We start from the raw sequence: 27165 nt of genomic DNA, 5'->3' as shown, positions 1-27165 counted from the left end.
AAAGTTAAAAGATTAAAATTGATAAAACAAGTTAAAAAAAAAGAGACTTTTCCATTTGATTACATTTTGTATGATGGATTATGCAGAAAAAGTAGAATTGGGCTGAAAGATCTATCACTTTATTACCTATTCAGGTTGTAAATCGTGTTTTTAAAAAGTAACTAAGTAACTAAGTAATTAATTACCTTTGAAAATAAGTAAGCAGTAAAGTAACGGGATTACTTTTTTGGGGAAGTAATCAGTAATTAGTTACTGATTACTTTTTTCAAGTAACTTGACCAACACTGGTTATAACAAATCACTGATCGATCATTCTACACCTAGCTTGTTAGCTGTGAATAAAACAGAGGGTTTAACAAATTTTAGACTGACACTGAGGTTTAAGCTTTTAATAACTCCAGCCGATTCCTCGGTTAAATCAGATCAACCAGTAAAATACAACGTCACAGACTTCATTAGAAAGTCGATTTTATTAATTATCATAAAAACACTTAGGAAGAATAACAGGATGAATAATGGATTTAACTCAGTAAAATATCTGAAAGTCAAAACTCAGGCTCATCTCTCAGATTTAAGTTTAACTGATGAAAAACAAACTGAATGAATGAATAAAATACAAATCAATTTTTTTTCTTTCTTTTTTATGAGAAACCTGTAAATGTACCAAACAGAGTGAAAACATCCTCAACTTTTCAGACCATTTGAAGGTTTAACAAAAGTTTTCATGTTTTCTGGAGAATCTGAACATTTCTTCATCTTTAGTTTGGAAAGTGATGCAGTTCAGTGTTTCTAAGAAACATGTTTGAAGAAAGATAAATATTTGTTTAATGTAGATGCTGAAGGACATATCCTGGTCAAAAATGACTCCGCGATTACTCACAGTGTTACTGGAGGCCAAGGTAATGCCATCCAGAGTAGGTATCTGATTAGATACCATATTTCTAAGATTTTCAGGGCCAAGTACAATAACCTCAGTTTTTAGAAGTTTAGAAGCAGAAAAATAGAGGTCATCCAGGTGTTTATGTCTTTAAGACATTTCTACAGTTTAACTTCTTGGTGTGTGGTTATTGGTGGGGTTAAAGTCACATTCGGGGATGGGTTCAGGCTCTGTGGGAACATTTAAGGTTTCATGTCTGTAGTGAAGTGACTCTAATAAAAACCTTCGGCATACTGCTTACACTAACCATGTTCATGTTACATGAAGAGGAGTTACGTCTATGTGAAGAACTAACGATGTTATTGCATGAACACCACCGTTTCTGTTCCCAACAGGAAACAGCTTTATTGTTCATGTTGTGTCTGGTGGTATGTGTACTTCTTGTAATTTCTTTTTAAAGAGTGGACATGCTTTTTGTGCACCGCCAGAGTTTTAGAAAGTTCCAGAAATGCTCTTCAGTCTCTGTCACGGCGGCCGTTTTAACCAGTCAGAGGTGGAAACTGAACATCAGACTCTGATTTTATATAAAAATAAAGAATAAAATCTTTAGATTCACTGCAGCTATTTTAATTATATACAAACTTATTTGTTTTGTTACTAAATATGTAAAAATATGCAAAAATAAGTCTCTGGATTCTTTAGGAATATGCACTTCTATAATACAACTGCTACATTATTCTGTATTTGGCTCAAACTAAGAACTCATTAAATTCGGTGCACCTCAGGCTCACGTCCTGGTCTTCTTCTCTTCCTCAGTTTACATAATTTATCTGACAGACTTTAGACTTCACAAGCTGTACTTGTGACTGAAAAACATTAAAAGATATTTTTTTTATTGAGCACTTAATTGACAAAAAAACATCACTTTTAAAGTGATAAATATATCATATTAAAATATTTTAAATAGATTGTCTTTGACGTTTAGGAGTAAAAAACCCTGAAAAACAAACTGTACTCACAGTAATACTGATTCAATACTAATCACTAATATTAGTAATATTACAAAATAATAAATTTTGTGTATAAAATAACTGGTCTTTGAGTGATTATTCAAACTTTGAAATGTGTAAAATAATAAAGGTTCGGGTTTGGGGCATGTTACCTGATCTTCAGACTTTCATTTTAAGATTTATGGATTTAAATTAGCATATTTTCTCAACAGTAATTTTTTATTTTATAAAGTAATTGAAACAATTTCATTTTTTCTTTAATGTTTTCACAGGATTTCTAATTTTAGCTGGAAATATAAAGTGTTTGTACTCTAAAGGGTTCAATAATTTCATCCAGCCTAAAAATATTGATTAGGTAACCAATCATCTGATTAGCTTCAGGGCTCTTTGATGTTTTCTGTCCAATCAACTTCTTTGAGAACTTGAGAAAGTTAAACAAAATAAAAGGAACATTTTTTTTCCTCACTGCTGATTAGAATGGCCGCCGTGTCGTGACCTTTCCAGAGAACATCACCTCCTCTGACTGGCCAGGCTGCTATGGAGGGGCCGGACTTTAGATAGGACTTTGTGAGGCGGGTTGGTCATGGTCGTTACGGATTTCATGTTGGAAGGAAGGGTTGTTACTGGGGTAATGGTGGGTATGGGAATGGGCGTGGCTCCTGTCGTTGTTGGGGTCGCCATAATGGTTGTCGTGGTAACGGATGATGGGGCGCTTGTCACTGTGACAGTGGGTTTGGTTAGAGTCGTCTGAATCTCAGCTCTCCTTGCCAGAGCTGTCCGTAACTTCTCCCTCATCTGTTCGATCTCCTCCTCCAGCTCCTCCAGCTCGCCAGGCCGGGGCGGAGCCACAGCAACACGGGGTGGGGCATCTGAGGCAGGCGGGGCTATGGTAACGGGGGCAGGGGTGGAAGTAGCAGGCGGAGAAAGCGCCGCGGCTGTGGGGGCTGGAGCTGAAGCATTGTGTCTTGCAGAGGAGGATGAGGAGGGGAGCGTGAGCAGTCGGTTGGTGAACGAAGCCGCCGGTCCTCCATTCTCACACAGCCTGCTGTTTGGCCCCGCCTTCGGCTTGGCTGGACCCTCCCTCTCAGCCATGGCGCTGCCTCCCTTGGTTTCAGAGACTGCAAGACGAGCAAGCAGACGGCGGGTGTTCAGCGTCTCCAGGTTGAAGTGGACTCTTTTGAAGTCTCTGGCATCTTTGGCAGCAGCGGCGGTAGCTGCGGCATCGGCGTCCTTGCTCGTCTCGTTGTTCCATTTGGCTGAAGCTCCCGGAGCGGGAGGGGCCGGAGGGGGCTGAGACTTGTGCAGGTTACAGCTGAACACAGACAAAGACCTTAGGCTCAGAATAATGCACATAAGTCAGTGAGAAATATGTGGATAAGAAATCTCTAAACTCCAAAGGAGACGTTTAGCTTGAAGAACTGAAAAAAACATTATAAGGTCATGTGTTTCTAATTTAAAACCAAGACTTTTTCAACAGTGTTTTTGCTCATGAAAGTTTATATTTATTGTATTTCTCATTCATGGATTATAAAATCAGCTTCATAACTGAAAGAATAACTGGAGATTGAAGCCTAAGGTTGTTCTGTTCTCTGTTGACATCTTGCAACTCCCATCAAAGTTAACCTAAACACTCTGAGCTCAGATGGTGAGACTGACCTCTTCTCTTTCTCAGCTCGCTGCCTCTTCACGTCCTCGTACGTCATGTTCAGAGCTCGGTGGATTTTCTGTCACACAGAGCGTTTAGTTTTCTCATTTAGTTTTTCACAAACATGAATGAATTATATAAAAGCACTCAGCTGAGATCATCCTTCTCTGACTTACCTGTGAGATGTGCAGCCAGTACTTTAGGTTCTGACGGCGGCGGATGTGTGGCAGAACGAGTCGGTAAAAACCATGTTCGCCTGCCAGAGTCAGCAAAGCGCCGCTCACGCCGACGCACAGCAACACGAAGAGTCCGGAAAAGTGGCTGATGCCCATCTGAAGAGTCTGAGAGAGAAGGGAGTGGCGATTACTTATTTACCACATTTCATTAGTTCCAAATGGAACATGCTTAACGCAGAAGATAAAAACATAAGAACCTGTGCATGTTTAAAATTGTAAAGGCATTGAAAAGAGCAAAATATAAAACTAAAATAAACCAAAACAAAAAAAACACCTGATGAGTGCAGGCCTGTGCAAACAAAGAGATTTTGAGTCTGTTTTTAAATGGACGCACAGATGTAACTGATCTAAGGTCAGCAGGCAGCTTGTTTTAAGAGCAGGAAGATGTATTTGCCCTGTCCTCTGTGCCTGCAGTGTGTCAGCAGCTGGTTTCTTGCTGTGTTGCTAACTGGTTTCCTGTTGCCGACTGCAGTTTGTGTTATGTTTTTTAATCTGCCTTTATGAGGTTTGATAGCTGTGTCTCAGAGTGACCAGCAGGGGACAGCATCTGCCCACCTGAGCACAGTCAGAAAAAATATCCAGTCCAGATCTGAAGTGTCCAGACGCCTCCTCGTGTTGTTCTGTTGGCTTTGAGAAGGTTGAAATAAAATACATTTCATGAAAGGAACAGGTGGCCACGGCCACACAGGTGTGCTGCTGTCACACTGACCTCAGTAACGGCGAACACACGGTTCCCACACGGAACCACTTTGTACCACTTGTCGTGCAGCAGGTCCATGTAACCATCGGATTTGTACCTGCTGATGAACTCGGAGACATTGGATGCCAGAGGAGAATTCTGAGGGAGGCCGATACCGTAACCTGGAAACAAATAAACAGTAAACAATAAAAACAACAAACGGCATAAACGGCAGTACATAATTTGTTTCTCTATCTGTCCAGGAACTGCAGAGAGAAATCAGACATTTGAGCAGACAGATGTTATTGAGCATAAAAGAAAAAACAAAACAAAAACACGACACACAAACAACAAACAAAGAAACTGTCAACAACAATCAATAACAGGCGATCAGGCTCATATTACAGAAAGCTGAACCTCAGAGGCTCTGAGAGGAAGAAAAAACATCAGAAAGGTGAACAATACAAACAGCAACATCAGGCATTGTTCATGTCTGTTTGTGTGGAGTGAGCAGACGGATGTCTGAGCCAAGAACAGGAAGTCGAATAAATCAGGAGAGAAAACCACGGACCTGTTAATTAAGAGGTCTAAGCAGTAATTATTCTGGAGGATGACGCGAAGTCTAATTAAACTAAAAGAAAATCTTAATTATGGTTCATCTGAAGGTCAGAGCGGGAAACTTTTACTGCTCATATTCAAATTTAAACTTTATTCACGTTTCAACCCAATGTTTGACCTCATAGAGACGAGTCACTGTGCTGATCTACATAATTTCCTGTCAGCTTTGGTTTGTAGGCCTGCCTCTACATTGGTCTTCTTCTCCATCTAAATCTGGTCCTACACTGTGATGGCATCAGCCACATATGGGTAAAACAATTCCATTCGTTCACTTTATTTATTTGGTTTGCAGCCACTTCACTAATATGATTCATTAATCATTTTACCTAAACATAACACTGATATTACAAAGCATGCACATAATAGCATTGTGTGGTTTTTCTAAAAATGTTTTCTGTTATATTAATTATGTTTTTCTTTCTTTGAGTTACCTGGTGTGGGGCAGTAGCTGTTTCCTGTCTGGGCAAAAGGCGTGGCTAAAGACTTTGAAAACAAAATGCCTGCTCAGCAGGACCAACAATGTTCTTAACAGAAACAGGGATGTTTTAGGTTTACTTATGTTATTCTGTGCTTAGTTAGTATTAGTGTTTGTTTTTGTTTCCTTCCTATTGTGTGTAAATGGTTTGGCTAAACCACTATAAAAGCTACCCTCTTGTGTCTTGTAATGAGGTCAGTTTGTGAGTTAAGTTGTGTCCACTTTGTTAAGGTTCTGGAAATTACATTTTATAGAGTTATATTTAGTTGACCTCTTTTATGGGCCCTCTAATTATATTTTTGAATTTTTTTAAACGTTTTTTTGAGGGTTAAAATAAAGAAAACCAATTTTGAATATATTTTTTCCTGTGTCCTCTATGCCTTGGCTGCTTGGTCCCTCACGTACACCCACCCATCTTCCGTGCCTTTTGTCAAATCTGCAGATTCAGTTTGTCCAGTGACGCAGGACTGGTGCAGACCCTCAGTAAATGTAAACCTGAAACTATGAAAGTGAGAAACAGATGAAACTAACAGCTGTGGACTCTTTATTTCCATTATTTATTAAAACTGTTTTTATTGTGTGTGTTGAGGGATCACGTAAACTTCAGCTTCACTCCATGGATGGAACGATTTCATGTCACCTTTTTTCTGTTAGTCGCCATTTTGATAATAGTGATGCTGTATCAGAGCACCAACAGTGAAGCATTCATCTTTCTCTACAATGACTTGACAATTTGGCTTCAGACTCAGATCAGTTTTTCTGTTTCTTGTTATCTGAAGCTTCAGGTCACCTGACGAGTTTCATAGTGCTGGCTTGTTTTCTGAACTTCTGAACTATGATGTTTACACCCCTCAGTATGTCAAGGTTGTTTGACTGATTCACCAGCTGATCTTTAAATCGCTAAACTATCACACAACTTTGCTCCTCTCCTCTGATTAGTCCAATTAAAAGAAAACACTGACAGGAAGTCACCTAAACAGAAACAGCAAATGTACACTTTGACCTGACCGAAACACAGACGGAACACCAGCAGTATTGCTTGCTTACCTTCGATGGCAAACGGTTTCCCGACTGTCGCCAGTTTGCAGTCGGCATCGATGGAGACTTCGTAATCCAACAGAGCTTTGTCCATGATGAAGGCATCGAGCTGAGGAGGATCTGTCCTTCAACACAGAGCCACACTGTTACTACGGAAAACTCCAAAACCACACACACAGACAATGATGCACGTCATGTCTTCCTGTTTTCTTCTGACGTGTTTCCAGTCCGAGCCTCTACTGTGCTGGGATGTTCAGTTTTAATTATGATCGGCCTATCTTCATCAATCACCTACATACCACAGTATCAGTAATTAAATCGTATCTTGACCCAGCGTTCTTAGCTACTTATAAGCCGATCTTTAACCTTCCTTTCAGTAGTTGTCAAACAGCTTAAAGATCATCTGCAGAGGAATGGCTTGGTTAAAGAGTTTCAGTCAGGTTTCAGAGACCATCACAGCACAGAAACAGCTTTAGTGAAGGTTACAAATGATCTTCTTATGGCCTCTGACAGTGACTCATCTCTGTGCTTGTCCTGCTAGACCTCAGTGCAGCGTTCGATACTGTTGACCATAATATCCTATTAGAACATTAGAGCAGAGGTTCCCAAAGTGGGGGGCGCCATTGCAGGAGGGGCGCGGTATGAGAAAAAAAAGAAAGAAGAAGAATGCTTGGACACTTAGCATTTTGGACAGGTTTTTGACGGGGCTCCCACACAAATGCAAAGCAGAAGATGAAACTTAGCCAAATATGTTTCCAAACCAACTTCCTTCCAAGCCAAATACTAGAAAATATGATGAAGCACATCTTGCCTTTGGCTTCACCTGCATAAGTGCCAAAGTAGGTCTCCCCGACAGAATTTGTTTCCCCTGCGTCGGGAGCTCGCGCTGGGTTGCCCAAATCACGGACAAAAAGTATCCCATATTCGTGATTTTTAGTTCACAAACACTTCTTATAATGACTAACTACTCCTGACGTTTTGGAGATGTTAGCTCTTTATACAGTAAAGTTACAGTGGGATACAAAAAACATCAGGCTGATTCTGCCACAATTTCCCCTCCCTGTCCAAATCACAGTATCCCACAGTTGAACCCATTTTGCACAGAGAGGCATTTTTTGAAAAATGTATTGATAGCAATGTTGAATATTATTACACAGGAAAAAAACAACTACACATAAAATAATTACACCATGACGCCTCAGGCTTTCTAAATGGAGGAACAGTAACTGCGTGTGTATTTGTAAGCGTGTAAAAACTGCAGATAGTCAGATTAACAGTAACAGTATTTTGTCTTTATCCGCCATTGTAGAAATTCATCTCATGTAAACAATAATGTGGCGCACAGTGTCACGTGAAAAAAGGCACATACCTTTGTCGTTATGGGTGTGTGTGGTTGGAGGATGTGTTTGTGGTGGGGGTGTGGGAGATTTTCTTGTAAAACAAGGGGGGGGGGGGCTAGCAAAAAAAGTTTGGGAACCACTGGATTAGAGCATGCTGTAGGTATTACAGATACTGTGCTGCAGGGGTTGAATTAGTGCTGCAGCTGAGAGGTGGTAAGTGACGAAGTACAAATACTTTGTTACTAAACGTCAGTAGAAGTTTTAGGTGTCTGTACTTTACTCAAGTATTTTTTTTTCTTACTTCTTTTTACTTTTACTCCCTAAAATTTTAAACAAATGTCTGTACTTTCTACCCATTACATTTTACAAAAAAGGCTTCTTACTTTTGGTGTAACGCATTTGGGGAGAGTTATTAGTTCACGTCACTGTGAGCCTTCAAACATCAAACTGATTTGAGCCTAAATAAAAACACAAGAAAATCCTGTTCGTTTATAAATCATCAGAGGATGTTCCATAAAAAGAGACGATGTCTGTCTTTCAGAATCTGTCAGAATTGAGCTGCTCAATGGTTTCCATTTTAAAATAAGATATATATGCAATCTAAACTAAAAAATACCTTTACTTTGTGTTCTTGGAAGGTTTTCTGACATTTATAGGAGGCAAGGTTTTGTGCTGCTGAAAACAGATGTTATGATGGTATATACATTAATTGATATTAATAATTCAGTGTCCCTCAGATTATTGGCTAAGAGTTGTACTGGCCCATGTACATTTTAATTAGATTGTGAAAAAAGTTTTTATTTTCATATTTTTAAATATTAATGAAGTTTTTTTTAACACATTATTTCATATTATTTCACTCTTAATCTGAAAACAAAAGCCTTGATATTCATAAGGTCTAGTACACCCCATACCCCCCACACACTTCAGCTCCGGACTGGATGCATTTCCTGCTGCAGCTTCCATGTAAAATAGGGATGGTGCCATCAGCCTTCATTAAGCTGTATAATTTAACCAGTTCATCTGCATATTTTAATACAACTTCTGGAGACTTACTCCAGATTTTTCTCTGTGTAAAACAAACAGCAGTGGATGGAAACAAACTGTACCAGAGTCACTGCTGCTGTTGTGTTATCAGTGTTTCTGCTTAAAACTGGGGGCTGCATGGGCCAGGCTTTATATTCATATGCTGCTTCTAAATACATTTGTATTTCAATTCTGTTTTTCAGTCACAAATGTGGGTGAAACACTTGCGTTTACATTTTTTAACACATTGGTGAGCTACAGAGCCATGCATTAAACGAAGCATCAAAGCAATGAATTCATGTCCAGAATTTTTTTAATCCAATTATTTCAATTACTTAAGATAAGATAAGATAACCTTTATTAGTCCCACACGTGGGAAATTTGAAACTGGTTACTTGATGAATTGCTGCAGTGGTTTGGATCATATCTATCGAATAGATTGATATGAACAGATAGCCATTTGTTCATGTAAATAGAGAGTCCTCTTCACATACTAAGGTTAATTATGGAGTTCCACAGAGTTCAGTGCTAGGACCAATTCTGTTTACATTATACATGCTTCCCTTAGGCAGCATCATCAGAAGGCATAGCATACATTTTCACTGCTATGCAGATGACACACAACTTTATCTATCCATGCAGCCAGATAGCACACACCAATTGGTTAAACTGCAGAAATGTCTGAAAGACATAAAGACCCGGGTGACCTTTAATTTTCTGCTTCTTAATTCAGATAAAACTGAGGCTATTGTACTCAGCCCTGAAAATCTTAGAAATATGGTATCTAACCAGATGCTTACTCTGGCCTCCAGTAACACTCTGAGGAACCTTGGAGTCATTTTTGACCAGGATATGTCTGTTTCTTCTTCACTCACTTTCATCACTCTCAGTTCATACAACTCTCTGCATTACACCTCTACGCTTTCTGTCTCCCCTTGCTCTCTTCCATCTCCTCTCAACCCCTTCTTGATTCCTGTTGAATGATTCCTTGATTCAGAGATTTCTTCCAATTAAAAATGGAGTTGTTTGTGTTTGGCCATAAATAAAATTAGAAAAACTGAACTGAGTCTGGTTTCTCTGTTAGAACCAAGAGAATCAGAGCATAACCTGCGGCTGAATGTTGCTCTCTTACTTGAGGGTGGCAACTCCTTCAGGTGTGGTCGGCTCGTTGAAGCGTCTCATGTATTCGTGCATTTCTGGAAAACTCTTCTTCATGTAATCCTCCGCACTGCTTTCCCTCACTGTCCCAAAACGAAAACCCTGTGACGGATGATGCAGCTGCACACACCAACAAAGAGGAGGAAGAGGACAAGAATGAAGGACACACAAACAGAGGAAACAGCGGATGCTGCATATTCAGCTGAAACACATGAAACATCTGTGAACACATTTGACCTGAAACACCCCACAAAGCTGCACAGTAAAGGGCCACTCTGGCCACTCACGCTCACATTCAGTTTCATGTTTCTTCTTAGTCATGCTTTATTTTATAGATTACATCCAGAAATTTCCTTCACAGCCTCTTGATACACTATGAGGATAGGCGGCACCCAGAAAGCTGCAGGGCTTCACATATAAAATAAAAAGCTAATCACATACAGATGGACGTCCAATTAAAGCTCCCTGAGCTCCCAGCAGTGCCGGCTGTGCAAACACTGAGAGGCGTGCTTCATGCTTCAATCAGCCGCTGAATTAAAAGTGTAATTATGACAAGGCAGGTGATCCACAGAGCAAATTTAATCTGTAATTGTTTCAGGATGGAGAGCACAGAGTGAAAAGAGTCTGCAGAGAGTTCACAAACACAGATCTGACCTCGCCTTAACCAGCAGCACCACATTGCCTTTATCATGAGACTGAAAAATGTTTCACAGGAAAAACACTCGTGGTCGTCTCACTTCAAACTCACCGTCCATCCATCCATCCATCTTCATCCGCTTTGTCCGGGGCCGGGTCGCGGGGGCAGCAGCCTAAGCAAAGAGGCCCAGACCTCCCTCTCCCCAGCCACCTCCTCCAGCTTATCCGGGGGAATACCAAGGCGTTCCCAGGCCAGCCGAGAGATATAATCTCTCCAGCGTGTCCTGGGTCTGCCCCGGGGCCTCCTCCCGGTGGGACATGCCTGGAACACCTCACCCAGGAGGCGCCCAGGGGGCATCCTTGTCAGATGCCCGAACCACCTCAGCTGGCTCCTTTCGATGTGGAGCAGCAGCTGCTCTACTCTGAGCCCCTCCCGGATGGCCGAACTTCTCACCCTATCTCTAAGGGAGAGGCCAGCCACCCTTCGGAGGAAGCTCATTTCTGCCGCTTGTATCCGCGATCTCGTTCTTTCGGTCACTACCCACAGCTCGTGGCCATAGGTGAGGGTAGGGACGTAGATCGACCGGTAAATTGAGAGCTTCGCTTTTACACTCAGCTCCCTCTTCACCACGACGGACCGGTGCAGCGTCCGCATTACTGCAGCTGCAGCCCCAATCCGTCTGTCGATCTCCGGCTCCCTTCTCCCATCACTCGCGAACAAGACCCCGAGCAGCGGGAATGAGGATCAGCACCTCCAAATCTGAGGCCATGGTTCTCAGCCGGAAAAGGGTGGAGTGCCCACTCCGGGTCGGGGATGAGTTCCTGCCACAAGTGGAGGAGTTCAAGTATCTCAAACTCACCGTGTGACCGCAAATTTTGTGTGTGTGAGTGTGAAACTGATGGTGTCAGACCGGGCATGGTTAGAGGTGAGAAATGGTCGAGTTTAGTCGCCTGCTGTGTGAACACCAGGCTCCAAGTAAGACCTGGGCCTCTGTGTGAGATCTTATGCGGTGTAGCTTATATCCCCTGTTAGTGTTTTTCCTGCATCTTCATATTATTGTTGTTCCAGGATCACCATTGCAACTGACCAATTACAATGTGATGTCATAATTTGGAGGTAAAAGTCAAAAACCCCTTTGTTTATATAAAACTGTAAAAATTTCTTCAATAAATGGTAAGTGTTTCAAGTGTTTTTTTAATTTTAGTTTTATTTTTAGTTTAAAAAAAATTCCTATGTGTGGGACTAATAAAGGTTTATCTTCACTTAATTAATTCATACAATATAATAAATATATTGTCAAGTTAGGTTTCATGTTAGCCAAATTTTGCTAGTGATAGTTTTTAAGAGCATTTGCTAACTTCCTGGCTAATGATAACTGAAGGTTCAAGTTGTTCTTGCCCAACTTGGCTGAAAATTTAACTGGTCCTTGACCAACATTATTATAATGATGCAGGATGCTAATCTCCAGTATGAGCCCTATATGCTGAACCAAAGGGATGCTTCAGAAATGTTTTAGTCCCTCAGGATGTCCTGTTTGCACTCTCCTTGCTCTACGTGTGATTGGAGACCAGCTGAAGATCCTGACACTGACAGCAGAACCATGACAAAATAATCTAACCTTACGGTCTCACCTTGGCATCATGGATCCCTGAGACCTCCTCAAAGGTCTTCTCTCCCACCATGACAGCAGCAAGGTTGGCGGTGTAGCTGGACAGCACCAGCAGACAGAAGATGGCCCACAAGTTCATCAGGAAGCGGCCTGTCCAGCACTTTGGGGTCTTAGAGGAGACGGTGCGCCCGAACAGGATGGCGTAGCACAGGTTGAGAGCCGATGAGTAAGAGAATACCCTCACCCGGTTGCGCCCATGAGGTGTCATCCCATAAGGACTCTTCCACTCGTAGAGCGTGAGGAAAAGTGCAGTGATGTGCAGCGCCAGGAAGATGCCCACCCACATGGACCAGTGCAGGGGCCACATGAAGGCCCCGATGGGGGCTGCTGTGTCCTTACTGCGCACCAGGATGCCCAGGCTGGTGGAGAAGAAGGGCGAAGTGAAGTCGATCACCCGGCTACGGGCAGAATTTATGCTAAATGAGGTGACAGCCATGTCTGCCAGACCATTCAGGAGATCTCCCACCAGCCCGGTCCAGCGCCCTCCCTTCCAAGCTCCATACTTTCCGTCTCCGACGATGTAAAGGTCAAACTCAAAGCCTAGGTCCTCAGCCAGCTTCTCCAGCAGGTCTATACAATAGCCATAGCAGCACTTGGTGTAGTCTCTGGGCAGCGAGCTGCTGTTCCCAACTGCCACTTCCCTGAAGTATCTCTCCAGGGTCTCTGAGCTGTTAGCGGCAGCATCCAGGCAGAATTGACCAGCCGGGCAGCTGCCCTCGTCGTCCACGTCCCGCGTGAACACGAAGGGATGTTCCACCAGGGTTACCACCCGGACCCGACTCCCTGCCACCGGCAACCCTGCTCTCCACCGGCCCCTGGTCCTCCCACCCATCCCATCCATCCTGTGGTGAGGCTTGGGTCCTTGCCACACTTGCTGGTCCTCCACCTGCAGCGAGCCATCCTCCCAGCTGCCTACTGTCACCCAGGTGGGTTGACCCAGTGCGTCCCGCCGCAGACTCCAGATATGGAATCGTTGCAGAGTAATAACCTCAGACCAATTCTGGTGGACTCGGACGGGACCGGTGAGTCCAGAGAAAGATGTGTTTGACAAAAACCTGCAGCAGAAAAAAAAAAGCGGGTTGCATGTGAGTGGGGGCAGGGCTTGTGAGCAGTGCTATTGGATCATTGTCTACTGAATTATCAGTTTTTAACTGAGAGCAGAAGAAAATGGATCACAAAATTATCAGTCAATAGGCTAATAAATAAATATGATGTATACTTTTCAAACATGGTCTCTTAATAAAAAATTACTTTCCCACCGGGATCAACGCTTGACCCCGTCTAACTTTAACCATAAAAACTAAATTTTTAATACACAGATGACCCTGATGTGTTTCCAGCTCTGATTGGTCAATATGATCGCAGACGCTATGTTTCCACCGATCATGAAGAAGTTTTTTGGTTCTACAGATAATGTAACTCATGAATCGCTGTATGGTAGGCAGGAGATTGGACCCGAAATGCAGGACTCTTAACCAGAGACGGGCAGTAACGCGTTACTGTAATCCGATTACTTTTTCAAGTAATGAGTAAAGTAAGGGATTACTATTGCAAAAAAAGTAATTAGATTACTCTTACTTTCCTGTTAGCACGCTGCGTTACTGCGTTACTAAAACCGTGACTTTTTTGCAAGAGTGTCTCATGACAATGACGTACGCAAGTGCGACGTTCGTGGCAACAGCTGTGTGCAGATCAACAATGGATAATATGACGTGTGCGGGAGAGAGTACGACCGTGCAGCATTTAAAGCGTGGAAGTACTGACCTTACTTTGAGTTCGATTCCGTAAAAAGTGACAAAAACATTAGCGTCCGCTGTTCACTGCCTGGGAAGAAAACTTCTTTTTACAGCGAAAAAAAACCCCTAAACTTCCGAGCAAGCACCGAGAGTAGGCTGCCACAGAATGGGAAATTCACAGAGAAACTCCCAGATCCTTCCACTGACCGCTGCGACACATCTGCACCAGGGCAAACCTCCCTCCGCCTGCCCCTCTCCTGCTATACAGGTGAAAATAGAGCAACAGGACAGCTGAGTCTTTGATTTTATTTATTTTCTGTTGTGTTTTACTTGCATCTATTTGAAAGACTGAGTGTAAACACAAAAAAATATTTTATTTTATGTGCTGGAATGTGCAGAAAATAGGTTTAAATGTTAAACAAATTTCTGCCAGTCAGAGAATATTTCATATAATTAAATATAGGCTTGATGCATAAAGTTAAAAGATTAAAACTAATAAAACCAGTTTTAAAAAGAGACTTTTTCATTTGATTACATTTTATATGATGGATTATGCAGAAAAAGTAGAATTGGGATGAAAGGTCTATCACTTTATTACCTATTCATGTTGTAAATCATGTTTTTAAAAAGTAACTAATTACTTAAAACAAGTAATCAGTAAAGTAACGGGATTACTTTGTTGGGTAAGTAATTAGTTACTGATTACTTTTTTCAAGTAACTTGACCAACACTGCTCTCAACACACCTGGGTGAACTCAAAATGCAGCTTTATTGCTGACTCAAGGGAAAATGATACAAAACTATACTGGGAAAATATAAATTAAACGCACAGAGAGGCACACAAGGGAACGGACAGCATGAGGGACTGAGGGAGACTCTGACATAAATACACAGAAAACTAACAAGGAACGTAGGAGCACACAGGGAACACAGCTGACACGAATCGTGATAATAATGAGACAGGGGAAGAGCAAACACAACATGATGGACACAGACAGAGACTATCAAAGTAAAACAGGAAATACACAGAGATGTAGACCGGAGAGGGAGAGAGAACATGAGGAGCATGACAGGCTGGGGAAAACATGATGGCACAAGAACTCACACAACCATATAAATGCAGACACCCAGGTGGAGAAACAGAAGGCAACAACACAGGGGGAATACTGAACAGAATAACGTAGGAAACCTAGAATAATCCTTAACACAATGCAGAAAATGACAAAAAGCACAGGAAACTTAAACCGCTGGGCCAAAATGACCCAGAACCATGACAATAACGTGATGTTTGTGTCAGAGATGGTTTTTAATTTGTAAATTGTCCTGTGTTTATTCTCATGTCTTTGGGGCATTTAAGTTTTCTGTGAAAGCTGTAAAAGGTTAAGTTAATGTGGAGTTTCATTGACAGAGCTCTCTGTGACAGATGTGAGCAGATGCAGTCTTGAAGTCTTTAACCTTAAACAACCTGAACAAAGTTTAAGTGTTCTTAGATCCTCATGTTTGATGATTCTAACATTAAATGTTTCACTTCACATTTTACCTTTTCTTCTCCTGCAGCCGATAATCTGTCTGCTCTGGTTTTATCTCAGTCGAGTATAATTTAATTTACTGTGAATGTGTTTGATCTGCCTTTGTGAGGAATCCCGGTGCAGCAGCTAAACCTTTTATCCTTCTAAAACTTGCAGCTCTGTTTCATGTACACCACAGTATTTGATGCAGCTTTCAGAGTTTCCTGCAGCTCGTGTGCAACTGTTGGTTTTGGTATTTGACAAATTTTCGCTTTCACACCTTTTAGGAACTGATATTCTCATAGTAGAGTCAGTGTCTGTTTTTACTTTTTTTGTTCTATAATTTAAAAAAGTATTCATTTCATTTTTGCACACCAACTCTTGTGGTCATAAACTGTAAAATTATCTGTGTTCACATGTTTATAACTGAAAACTAAGGCAGACTGATGATATGTTTAACATGTTAACCTGTTTTAATGCAGGATTCACTTAAAGAACTGATTTCTCTGACTCAGTCAAATATGAGGAATCCAGTTTATCAGATTCTGCATCTAAACTTTGGACATCTAAAGAAAGACTGAAGATCTCATATTATTGTGTCCTGTGAAGAAGTAACAGATAAAGTTAATCTGAACAGAAAACACATCTTTAAACATGTCCAGATGTTTAACATAAAAGCTAATCATTCACTTCTTGACCCCACAAACAGCTGCCTTCATGATGCTGACAGAGGAGAAACAGCATCTCCATCTCACGTTCAATGTTAGAATAAAACTCCAGCAGACAAAGGGAAATGATCAGACAACTGAACCCAGAGCTGCTTCTGCTGGCTTTGAATCTAGGAGGACACCATTAGAAGATTGAACAAACATTAATGAAGCTCAGCTTTTAAATAAGAAAAAAATAACATAAAAGTGCCCAATCATCCAGGTAAGAAAATCCCAAAAAAGTTGATGTTGTTCATCTGGACGTAGTGTTTTCAGCAGGAGAAACGATTCATCATCATCCAAGTGGCTTCTTCAGTCTCGGCTGACTACAGGTGTGCCCAACCTTATAAATAGTACATTTATGTTATGACTGTAACTAGCCCACTGAATGACATGTCATAACCACTGATCAGCAACCACTGATCAAAGACCATGAGTACCATTCACAGAGAGTTAGGAAATGGCTGCAATCACAGCATTGTAAGAGGGTGATTGATTCCAGTCAACTGAGTTTTTTTTCTTACCCCTCCCAGTTCAAATGCATCAGACTTCCTATCTGTGGAAGGCGGTTTACCTCAGCTGCCAATACTGGATGAGAAGCATTTGCCTTGATTTACTTTTTTTTTTGCCTGTCCAGCTCAGCACTGTAGCAATCAGAATTATTGTCTCAAGGCCAAATAAAATGCCCAACGGATTTATTTTTCCAAGTGGATGATTATTGGTCCACTAGATCTTTATTATTATTATTATTATTATTATTATTATTATTATTATTATTATTATTATTATTATTAATTTTCTTTTATTTATTTATTTATTTTTGCTTTTAGGTTTTGACAAACACATGATTGAGGGATAGGAAAGGGAAAGACGTAGACTTAGAGAAGTTCAAGAAAAGGAGAGGGGAAAGAAAAACAGAGGGGAAGAGGGACAATGAGAAAAGACATTAAGAAGTCCACTGAATCACCTGCTGGAAGAAAAAAAAAGAAAGAAAACAAGCAAAAGAGAACAATGGAGACTACAGCAACAACCTAGATAAGACAAATATAAGTAATACTAAATAATAAATATTGAATGTTACTGAGCAGCACGCAAGACCGACAACGCACGGTATGCTTTGAAGCAGGAGCCAAGGAAGTTATAATGTGTGTCTGTGAACACGTCTGTGAGCACGCTTGTATTCAAAAGATTTCTCCATGTAACTATCTGATAGAGCAGGGGTGTCAAACTCAAATACACAGTGGGCCAAAATTAAAAACTGGAACAAGTTCGCGGGCTAACATTAATATTTATTGAAAAACAAATCTTCCTCCAGATTTAAGAATGAATCTCTTCTTATGGACTCAAACAAGTTTTTCTGAAAAACTGAATATGGAACAAGCAAAGTTTAATACTAAACAATATATATATTAGCTGTATAATACCAGTAGGCCAGCTCTAATAATAATTTGGTATGGCTTCGTATGTAGTTAGGCTGCGGGCCAAATATGGCCCGTGGGCCAGAGTTTGACACCTACTGTATGTGATAGAGAGTGTGGGGAGCCATAGCCCTGCCCCCCAGGACATGAAGCAGGCATGGAGGAGATCCAGGCCCCAGACATCTAGAGGCCCAAGGAGGACTACCGGAGGGGCAGCCGCACCATCCTCCTGGAAAGAGCTGAGGAGAGCCCCATACAGGGGGTCACCCTGCAGCTGCGGTGCAGAAGCTACAGGTGACTGCGGTGACGTGTCCGCGGGCTCTGCCGACAGCCAGTTGCACCAGAGTGGGCAGAGCCCCGGGCCCAAAGGCCCGAGGTCAGAGAGCCCCCCACCCTCCGGAAGGAGCCCGACCGAGCCACGTGCACCAGGCCCCGTCAAGCAGCCACCAGGAGTGAGTCAGTGCATACCTGAGCACCCAAACACCAAGAACCACCAATACACCGACGGCTGAAGGCATCAGCCACCAGCAGGGAATGTGGTGGGGGGAGATAGGCCCCCGCACCTGGGGGCCTGAGATGTTCCCAGAGACGTGGAGTCTAAGACCCGACCTGACACATAGACATAGACAAACAGGCACACACAGACACAAACATGCATTCCTGCCCTCATGCACACATATACCAATAGTCAGCACTCGCCCAACATGGAGACAAAAGAAATGAACACTGTATACCTTGATTTACTCTTGATCAAACTCTTGATTAAACAAAAGGAGTCCGATATGAGTCAGAAATGAACTTGTTTATCGACATTTTCGTATGCAGCCCTGACTTCATTTCAGGAGATGAAGCTTAATGTGAGGAGGAAGAGGATGAGATTTTACTAAGGTTACTATGTTACTTGAAAAAATTTATTTGTAACTAATTTCTGATTAATTCTCCATTTTCAAAAGTAATTAGTTACTTAGTTACTTTTTAAAAACATGATTTACAACCTGAATAGGTAATAAAGTGATAGACCTTTCAGCCCAATTCTACTTTTTCTGCATAATCCATCATATAAAATGTAATCAAATGAAAAAGTCTCTTTTTAAAACTGGATTTATTAGTTTTAATTTTTTAACTTTATGCACATTGCATCAAGCAAAAATTAAATTCTATGCCACAGTTTTTGACTTAAAGAAATTTGTTTAACATTTAAACCTATTTTCTGCACATTCCAGCACATAAAATAAAATATTTTTTTGTGTTTACACTCAGTCTTTCAAATAGATGCAAGTAAAACACAACAGAAAATAAATCAAATCAAAGACTCAGCAGCACTGAGTCCTGTCGCCTTTTTTTTCACCTGTTTAGCAGGAGTGGAGCAGGCGGAGGTTTGCCCGGTGCCACAGCGGTCATGTCAGTGGGAGGATCCGGGGGTTTCACATTCCCATGGCAGCGTGCTAGGTACTTGCTCAAATTCAAATTCAAATTCAAATTTTATTTGTCACGTACACAGTCATACACAGTACGATATGTAGTGAAATGCTTGGACAACTGCTCGTGACCTAAAGAAAACAAAAAAGGAAAAGGCTATGAATAAGATAGGAAATAAATATGAAAAATTAAAAAGGGTAAATTTAACTAGGAAGGAATAGAATATAAATTAAGGTTAAAAATGAAATAACTGTACAACACAAATTAGAATGAAGGGTAAATTTAACTGGGAAGAATAAGATAAAGATAAATATATAAATTAAAGTTGAAAATAAAATAACTGTACAACAAAATACACAATATAGAACTATATAAGAATGTATGAAGAAATCTAAATATAAATAAATATATACACAATAACAGCAGCTGTACAAGTATTAACCGGAAATGAAGAATATAGTGACCAGTGTTGTGCAAAACCAAAGTCCAGAATGTCCAGTGTGTGTGTAAGAACCATATGTGTGGGTCAGTACTGTGTGGTGGTGTGATTGAGAGACCGTATCGCCTGCGGGAAGAAGCTCCTCCTCAGTCTCTCTGTGTTGGTCTTCAGGGAGCGGAATCGCTTTCCTGACCTCAACAGAGAGAACAGTCTGTTGTTGGGATGGCTGAGGTCCTTCACGATCTTCCTGGCCTTGGTCCAGCACCGCCTGCTGTAGATTGAGTGCAGGTCAGGGAGCTCGGAGCGGATGGTGCGCTCAGCTGACCGCACAACCCTCTGTAGAGCTCGTCTGTCCTGCATGGTGCTGTTCCCGAACCAGGTTAAGATGTTTCCCGCCAGGATGCTCTCTATGGTGCAGGAGTAAAAGTTCCTGAGCACCTTGGAGGGCAGTTGGAAGTCTCTCAAGCGTCTGAGGTGGTAGAGACGCTGTCGGGCCTTTTTCACCACGGTGTTGATGTGACAGGACCATGACAGGTCCTGCGTGATGTGAACTCCGAGGTATTTGAAGCTGTCCACTCTCTCCACTGGGCACTCGTTGATGACGGGGGTCTGGTAGTTCCTCTCCTGCTTAGTGCTGAAGTCCACTATCAGCTCCTTTGTCTTACTGACGTTTAGAAGGAGGTTGTTCCTCTGGCACCAGTTCTCCAGATTCCTAATCTCCTTCAGGTAGGCCGTCTCGTTGTTATCAGAGATCAGGCCCACCACGACGGTGTCGTCAGCAAACTTGATGATGGTGGTGGAGCTGGTAGTGGCCACACAGTCATATGTGTACAAAGAGTACAGCAGGGGGCTCAGAACACACCCCTGGGGGGCTCCAGTGCTGAGAGTGGTGGAGGCTGAGACATGTCCGCCCATCCTTACTGCCTGTGGTCTGCCAGTTAGGAAGTTGGAGATCCACTGACACATAGATGAGCTGAGTCCCAGATGCTCCAGCTTGGTGGTGAGTGTGGAGGGAATTATGGTGTTAAATGCAGAGCTGTAGTCTATGAAGAGCATTTTAACATAATTCCCCCTTCTAGTGTCCAAGTGAGTGAGTGATGTGTGGAGGAGATGAGAGATGGCATCGTCTGTGGAACGATTTGGACGGTAAGCGAACTGTAGTGGGTCCAGTGTGTCTGGTAGTGAAGAAATGATGAAGTCTCTGACCAGGCGTTCAAAGCACTTCATCACTACTGAGGTGAGGGCTACAGGGCGATAGTCATTGAGAGAAGCAGGGTGGGGTTTCTTCGGGACAGGAACAATGATGGACTCTTTGAAGCATGTGGGGATCACCGACTGAGATAAAGAGATGTTGAATATCTCAGTGAACACAGGAGCTAGCTGGTATGCGCAGTCTCTTAGGATACGACCTGGGATGCCGTCTGGTCCTGCTGCTTTCCTCAGAAGTTTAGGGGTTTTTTTTCACTGTAAAAAGAAGTTTTCTTCCCACGCAGTGAACAGCGGACGCTAATGTTTTTGTCACTTTTTACAGAATCGAACTCAAAGTAAGGTCAGTACTTCCACGCTTTAAACGCTGCATGGTGATACTCTGTCCCGCACTCTATATATTATCCATTGTTGATCTGCACACGTCTGTTACCACAAGCGGTGCACATGCTTACGTCATTATCATGAGACACTCTCACAAACAAAATCACAGTTTGTGGTAGGGCTGCTCGATTATGGCAAAAATGATAATCACGATTATTTTCACTGAAATTGAGATCTCGATTATTTGACGATATTTATTTAACAATAACAATGTATTGAATAATGACTTTAAAGATTGTCAAAAAATAATATAAAATAGTGTGCAAATACTGATAACAGTGCAAATGTTTGCAATATAAAAAATAAATGAAAAATGTAAACATCTATGTTTAATAAACTTTGCTACGGTGTTGCTCTGTGGTGCAGCTACAACACCGTAGCAAAGTTTACACACTATGTCTACTTGATCCACGTCTGACTCCGTGAACCATAATGTTTCCACACCACTGAAGTTTTTTTTTTACCTCTCTTTTCAACCAACGGCAGTCACTCTCCTCTCCAAATAACTTCTGCTTAGCTTTCCGAGCTTCCCTCGGGTCCTCTTAATCAGCGGTCCCCAACCCCCGGGCCTCGGACCGGTACCGGTCCGTGAGTCGTTTGGTACCGGGCCACAAAAGTTGAGGCTCAGGTGTGAAATGTATAGTTTTCAGGGTTTTTATCGGTTTTCAGCGTTATTTTGTTATCGTTTTTATCGTTTACTCGGTTTTCCTTGGTCTTTTCACGTGTGTTATGAATAAATTTTATTTTTTTCGGTACCGGTACTAGTTTTATTTTGTTGTATTTATCCGCGACACCTTAAAGGCCGGTCCATGAAAATATTGTCGGGCATAAACCGGTCCGTGGCGCAAAAAAGGTTGGAGACCGCTGCTCTTAATTGTTGTGACACGTGTTCGAAATGCAGGGAGGTGCGCTCGATTTGCCACACGGAGCAGCGCAAGAGTAAAGCACGAGGGAGGGGCTAATAATCGGCTCAGTCATTTTTAATGATCGTTGAAAGCCCAGATCGTAATCGAGATTAAAATTCGATTAATTGAGCAGTCCTAGTTTGTGGGGCAACCTGGTTCAGGGGGTTGGGAAGCTCATCTGTAACCGGAGGGTTGCCGGTTCGATCCCCCTGCTCTCTCTGTCCTGGTTGTTGTGTCCTTGGGCAAGACACTTTACCCTACCGCCTACTGGTGTTGGCCAGAGGGGCCGATGACGCGATATGGCAGCCTCGCTTCTGTCAGTCTGTCCCAGGGCAGCTGTGGCTACAACTGCAGCTTTCCTCCACCAGTGTATGAATGTGAGAGTGAATGAATAGTGGCATTGTAAAGCTCAACCGGTTTTTAACATGAAGCGCAAGGATCCGATCCCCCCTGTGGTGCGTCATAAAACTAAGGCACTGTGTGTGTGTATGTGTGTCTTCCTGCTGATCACAAAGTGTCATCTTTCCTCACCCTGTATATGGTGTAATCCCTTTAACGGTCCACCATACACAGGCATAGGTGAGGCCATAAAGGGGAGGAAGTTTACTAAATAAGAAAACAGAACCTTCACATAGGATGTGTCTGCAGTTAAACACTATAGCCTCCCCCACCATTCTACATGTGGGGGAGGAGACCAGAAGAATATCTAAACATACAGTTTGAAACAAGGTTTACAAATTTAAGTACAATATAGACAACTATTATCAAAATCAACCTAACAACTACCTCTGGTTGTCTCGTTCCTTCATATTTTTGTTTCTTTCTCCTTCGATGATAGCACAGGTATGATGCTTTATATCTTGAGTCTGAAGGCGCAGAAAGTAATTTAAATGTTCCTCATTCACACATGAACGCATGTAATTTCTCCTCTCCTCCGCCTTTGGCTTAGTATGTATGTGGCCGGTCTCTTGTCACCTATGTGCAAAACCATTAGGCAGACGGAAGATGTCCTTCCCAGCCAAGGATTCAAATATGGTGGAACATGGCGGATTTCGCAAACTGGCAACTGCTCGTGTGCATATTTAATAGATTAATCATAAGTCTATGTGTTAGGTTACTGATAGCTAAACTTATCAGTTTTTTGGAAGTTACACATTAATCTATTTAATAGAAAAATACTTTACTCATAAATATATCTTAAAGAATGTCTGACTGCACCTTCAAAGTCTCTCAGAGTAATGAGAAATGCTGGCACCACTTTGGATCTCATGTTCAGAAACACACCTTTGGTTAATGGCAGCAACTGGTTCAAATACATCAATGATCCCCATGAAAGAAACATTTTGGTTTCCATCAACACATTATTCTTCTGAGGCTGCTGGAGGTTAGAGAGTGTGAACTGTAATAAACTTCCTCATAAATAACAGCTAGATCCAACATGTTTATTTCCAACACACGTACTGTATATATGAATATAAGGCAGTATTAATATAAACTCCTCCTGCCTGCAGGTGTGGATGGTGTAATCAAATTCACCTGGTTTTTCCATCAAACAGTTGCTGGAGCTGAATCTCAGTGCTGACAGTAAAGCTGAAATAACTCATTAAATCTACCATAAACATTAATTGCTGCACTACTTTCTAATTATGAGAAGAATTCATGTTTAATTCTGAGAACAGAGTGATGTATCCGTTCCTTTCAGTCAGAGCAGCTTCAAACATGAGACACACAGAAGGGTGACACTGGTCTGTCGATGAGAGCTGTGTTTTATCTCAAATGCTGAATCTGGGACGATCTTCGGCTGCATTCGAGCCTCTCTGTACAGTCTGCATATTGACGCCTACCTCTGCAGAGGCTTTAATCCTGTTACAGTTTCCTTCTTATCGGCTCTGCCTCCAAACGAGCTCAGCTGCTGTGTTTGTGACAGCCTCCTTTGTTTCAGCAGTGCTTGCTTCATAGTTCAGTCACGTTCCAGAAGGTTAAAGGTCATTTATCACCAATAATTGATAAATAGGGGTCCAGGAGTCCAATGGGGCTTTTAATAAGATTGTAATTCCTCTGTAATTAATGGAATTTGAATGCATTTCAATGCAATTGATGGAACTTCAATGCAATTGCATTTTACAGTACAGTAGAGACAAACTATACTGTAGTTAATTTTAAGTACTGCATAATTTCTTGGTTATTTTGGAGAAAAACAATATTTCCCCATCTTGCATCTTAAGCACACTTTGCTTTTCAGGGCTTGGGTCGTATTATAAAGTGTTACTCAATGTTTTTTAATTAACTTGATAATTAAATAAAATTATTTTGTCTCCGTAAGGGAAACTTCTAAACCATCAGCATGGCAGACTGAGGCACAGACTGATGAAAAATGATTTCTTCTGTGCTTTTTTTAAAACAGATTTACATAAAACTGTATTAAGTATGAAGAGTCAAAGCTCTAAATGATCAGGCCTGCTCCATGTGACTACCTTACTGTAAGTCTTCAGCTTCAGGTGTGCTCTAAGATGAAGTCCACCTGGTCCTCCCTGTGAATCCACAGCTCTAAGAACACTGGGAGAGTAAAATCTTTTCTTTGGGTTGTGATGTTTTTTGTCCTTGCTTAAATAGCTATGAAAACATCAAATCGAGAAAGGTGAAACCAATTCTGTGATGATATCTAAACTGAGAGACTAAAGTGTCCTCTTACCTGGACAGGTACTGTCCTGAGGTCAGCAGCTCGTGCTTGTTGGGTTTGTCGTAGCAGTTCATCGTGTTCTGGATCAGAGCCAGGTCTGGCCTCACCGCAGTCGCCGCAGCAACAGCCCTGGTGATGAGCTGCAGGGCGTCTCTAACGTAGTAGTCAAGCGGTTTCCGTTCCACCTCACCGTAGGCCAGTAGGCCAAGCGGCAGCCCGATGGTGTGCAGCACGTCGGGGCTGAGCGGCTGACCCAGCACCCAGTGTACCATGGGTAACGTCAGGCCCAGGTCCTGGGCGCTGCGCAGCACAGCCGCTGCGCACTGCGGGTCGGCCCCGAACAGCAGCACTGAGGCTGGTGAGGCTTGGTTCTGCCGGAAGTGTCGAGACAGGAAGTCGTGGATCTGCGTGTCATCGTGAGCCAACTGCGTCAGGTTCAGCAGGGCTCGCAGGTGCCAGGTGACCCTCCTGCCGCCCTCCCACGATGCACTGCTGTGATGGTCTAGGAGCTGCAGAAGACCCCGAGCCTCCTCCCAGCCCCGACACAGCACGGCGGTCCCCTCCCGCCAACCGGACCGCTGCAGAACAGTCAGCAGCAAATCAGACAGACCGGACTCTGGAACACCCGTCACCATCTGCAGGTGGAACTGGTTCTGGAGGAGAACAGTTTTAGAAAGGAGAATATCAATCAGATCAGTCAGTCCTGTTCGTGTCTGGAAGTTAAATCTGTTACTAAAGAGCAACGCTCCACAAACCCACACAAAACCACCAAGAAACAGCTTCCTGTTTCAAACCATCAGAGGAGAACATCAGAGAACAGACTCTGGTTTACATGTTCAGTTGGTCTTGGAAAAAAAAATCTGATATGCTTTTATTTCTGAAGTGTGAACAGATTGTTAGTGACATGAAAACTGTGAACCGATTCCTACGAAGTCCTCACAAAAGTTTATACATGACACACAAAACATACAGCAGAACATACATTCATTTAAAACAGCTTCCTGTGGGTTGAAGCAAACTAACGGAGGAGGGCACCTGTGCTGCTCATTTCCAGCTCCACCTTTTGATTCCTCTGTGGCCACTTCACATGTTTCCACAAGACCCGAGTGTTACTTCAGCGTGTGCGTTTGTTTTTGTTGTTTACACCACATTGCCGGGTGTTCACACTGTAACATGAAGACCTCCCTGCAGGTGTGTTCAGGTATGATAATCAGTCCTGCCGTGACCTTTGAGCCAGGCACTCACCTCAAAGCTGCTGATGTCTCAGCTCAGGTGCGGCTGCAGGTGATCAGTTTATCACCTGCAGCCGCTGATGCTTGAAACCATCAGACAGCTGGAGGCAGATCAAAGAGATGCTGCACTCTCTGTTGCTACGGTGATGCAGGACACGTCCTCTGTCCGTCACTGTGACGATGCACTGACAGGCGGAGCTTTAAGGATTTGAAGTGTCAGACCTGCGAGAACAGAAACGTTGGATTGGCCGTCAGGTCGACACCTCGCTTTACTGCAGTTCACCTCCAAATACGCAGCAGCATGAGGTCACCTGAGGTCACCTGAAGTCAGGACAATGTTTGGTTTTGAACAGATAAGGTTTCTGGGTACACTGTGATGTCATTTCCTGTTTTTACTCTCAGCAGTTTCAAAGGACCACGAAGAGTTCATTTTAAGAATGTTTAAGTTTGAGGACTGTGGCCACGCACACAGTCACACGACGTCACAGATCAGAGACGATCCTCGCTTCAGAGCCATGAGATCACAGCAGAATAATTGGGTTAAATCTAGGTTGAGACACCTGAAATCAAGAGGAGGATGAAGAGGAGAAGGAGACAAAAGCAGTTTGCTCAGGAAGATGATGATGATGATGATGATGATGATGATGATGAAGAGCCCAGTGAATATGCAAGTTCCTGAGCTCCAGAAAGTTTTGTGCGGACTGCAGCATGAAACGTTTCCTGAGGAGAAACAAAAAAGCAGCTGATTTTACTCGTTTCACTCCCAGAATAAAAGCAGCCCTACAGGGTCTACCTGTCCTAGGGCATCATGGGAAATGCAGGAAATCACAGATGGAAGCAAAAGGGCCGTGACGCTTGAATTTTTAAAACATGAACTCGTAATCCTCGGAACAAAGGGTCATTTCCCGTTCCCGATGGGATCAAATTGTCAATCCTCTCAACTGCATCTGGAAACGTTTCTGTGTGTGTGAGTCTGTGTGATGTTAATCGCAGCTGCACAGATTTAACCACTGGACCACTGGATGTGTGTGATGGAGGAACAATGAAACACACACACACTGATCTGCAGTGTGCGCACAAACAGGCTGTGATTTAAACTTAGATCACTCTGAGCAGAATGCTG

At 42.5% G+C, this 27165-nt stretch overlaps 1 protein-coding gene across 1 annotated transcript; it reads right to left on the bottom strand.

Moving 5' to 3' along the window:
• Positions 1 to 451: 451 nt before the first annotated feature.
• Positions 452 to 25486, bottom strand: grin3bb (glutamate receptor, ionotropic, N-methyl-D-aspartate 3Bb). The gene is made up of 8 exons (XM_085447510.1): positions 24823 to 25486; positions 12371 to 13463; positions 10077 to 10222; positions 6588 to 6703; positions 4478 to 4629; positions 3709 to 3873; positions 3544 to 3611; positions 452 to 3199 (listed from the first exon to the last, which is right to left on the bottom strand). The coding sequence occupies exons 1-8, from the start codon at positions 25443 to 25445 to the stop codon at positions 2398 to 2400; spliced, it is 3165 nt and encodes a 1054-aa protein (XP_085303636.1). The 5' UTR covers positions 25446 to 25486; the 3' UTR covers positions 452 to 2397.
• Between the last annotated feature and the right edge of the window lie 1679 nt (positions 25487 to 27165).

This window comes from Copadichromis virginalis, linkage group LG23 (assembly GCF_057382275.1).
Source record: "Copadichromis virginalis isolate Kocher_CV1m ecotype Utaka linkage group LG23, C_Virginalis_male_GT1.1, whole genome shotgun sequence".
Classification (NCBI taxonomy): domain Eukaryota; kingdom Metazoa; phylum Chordata; class Actinopteri; order Cichliformes; family Cichlidae; genus Copadichromis; species Copadichromis virginalis.
Note: the sequence above shows the minus strand (reverse complement) of the source record. Positions and strands in the feature narration are given on the sequence as shown.

Excerpts from the sequence above, each read along its gene's own strand:
- grin3bb (XM_085447510.1), bottom strand. The coding sequence starts at position 25,445 with ATGGTGACGGGTGTTCCAGAGTCCGGTCTGTCTGATTTGCTGCTGACT. Across the intron at positions 13,464-24,822 it reads TCAGGACAGTACCTGTCCAG|GTTTTTGTCAAACACATCTT; the intron begins GTAAGAGGACAC and ends TTTCTGCTGCAG. Across the intron at positions 10,223-12,370 it reads CAGGGATCCATGATGCCAAG|CTGCATCATCCGTCACAGGG; the intron begins GTGAGACCGTAA and ends TGGTGTGTGCAG.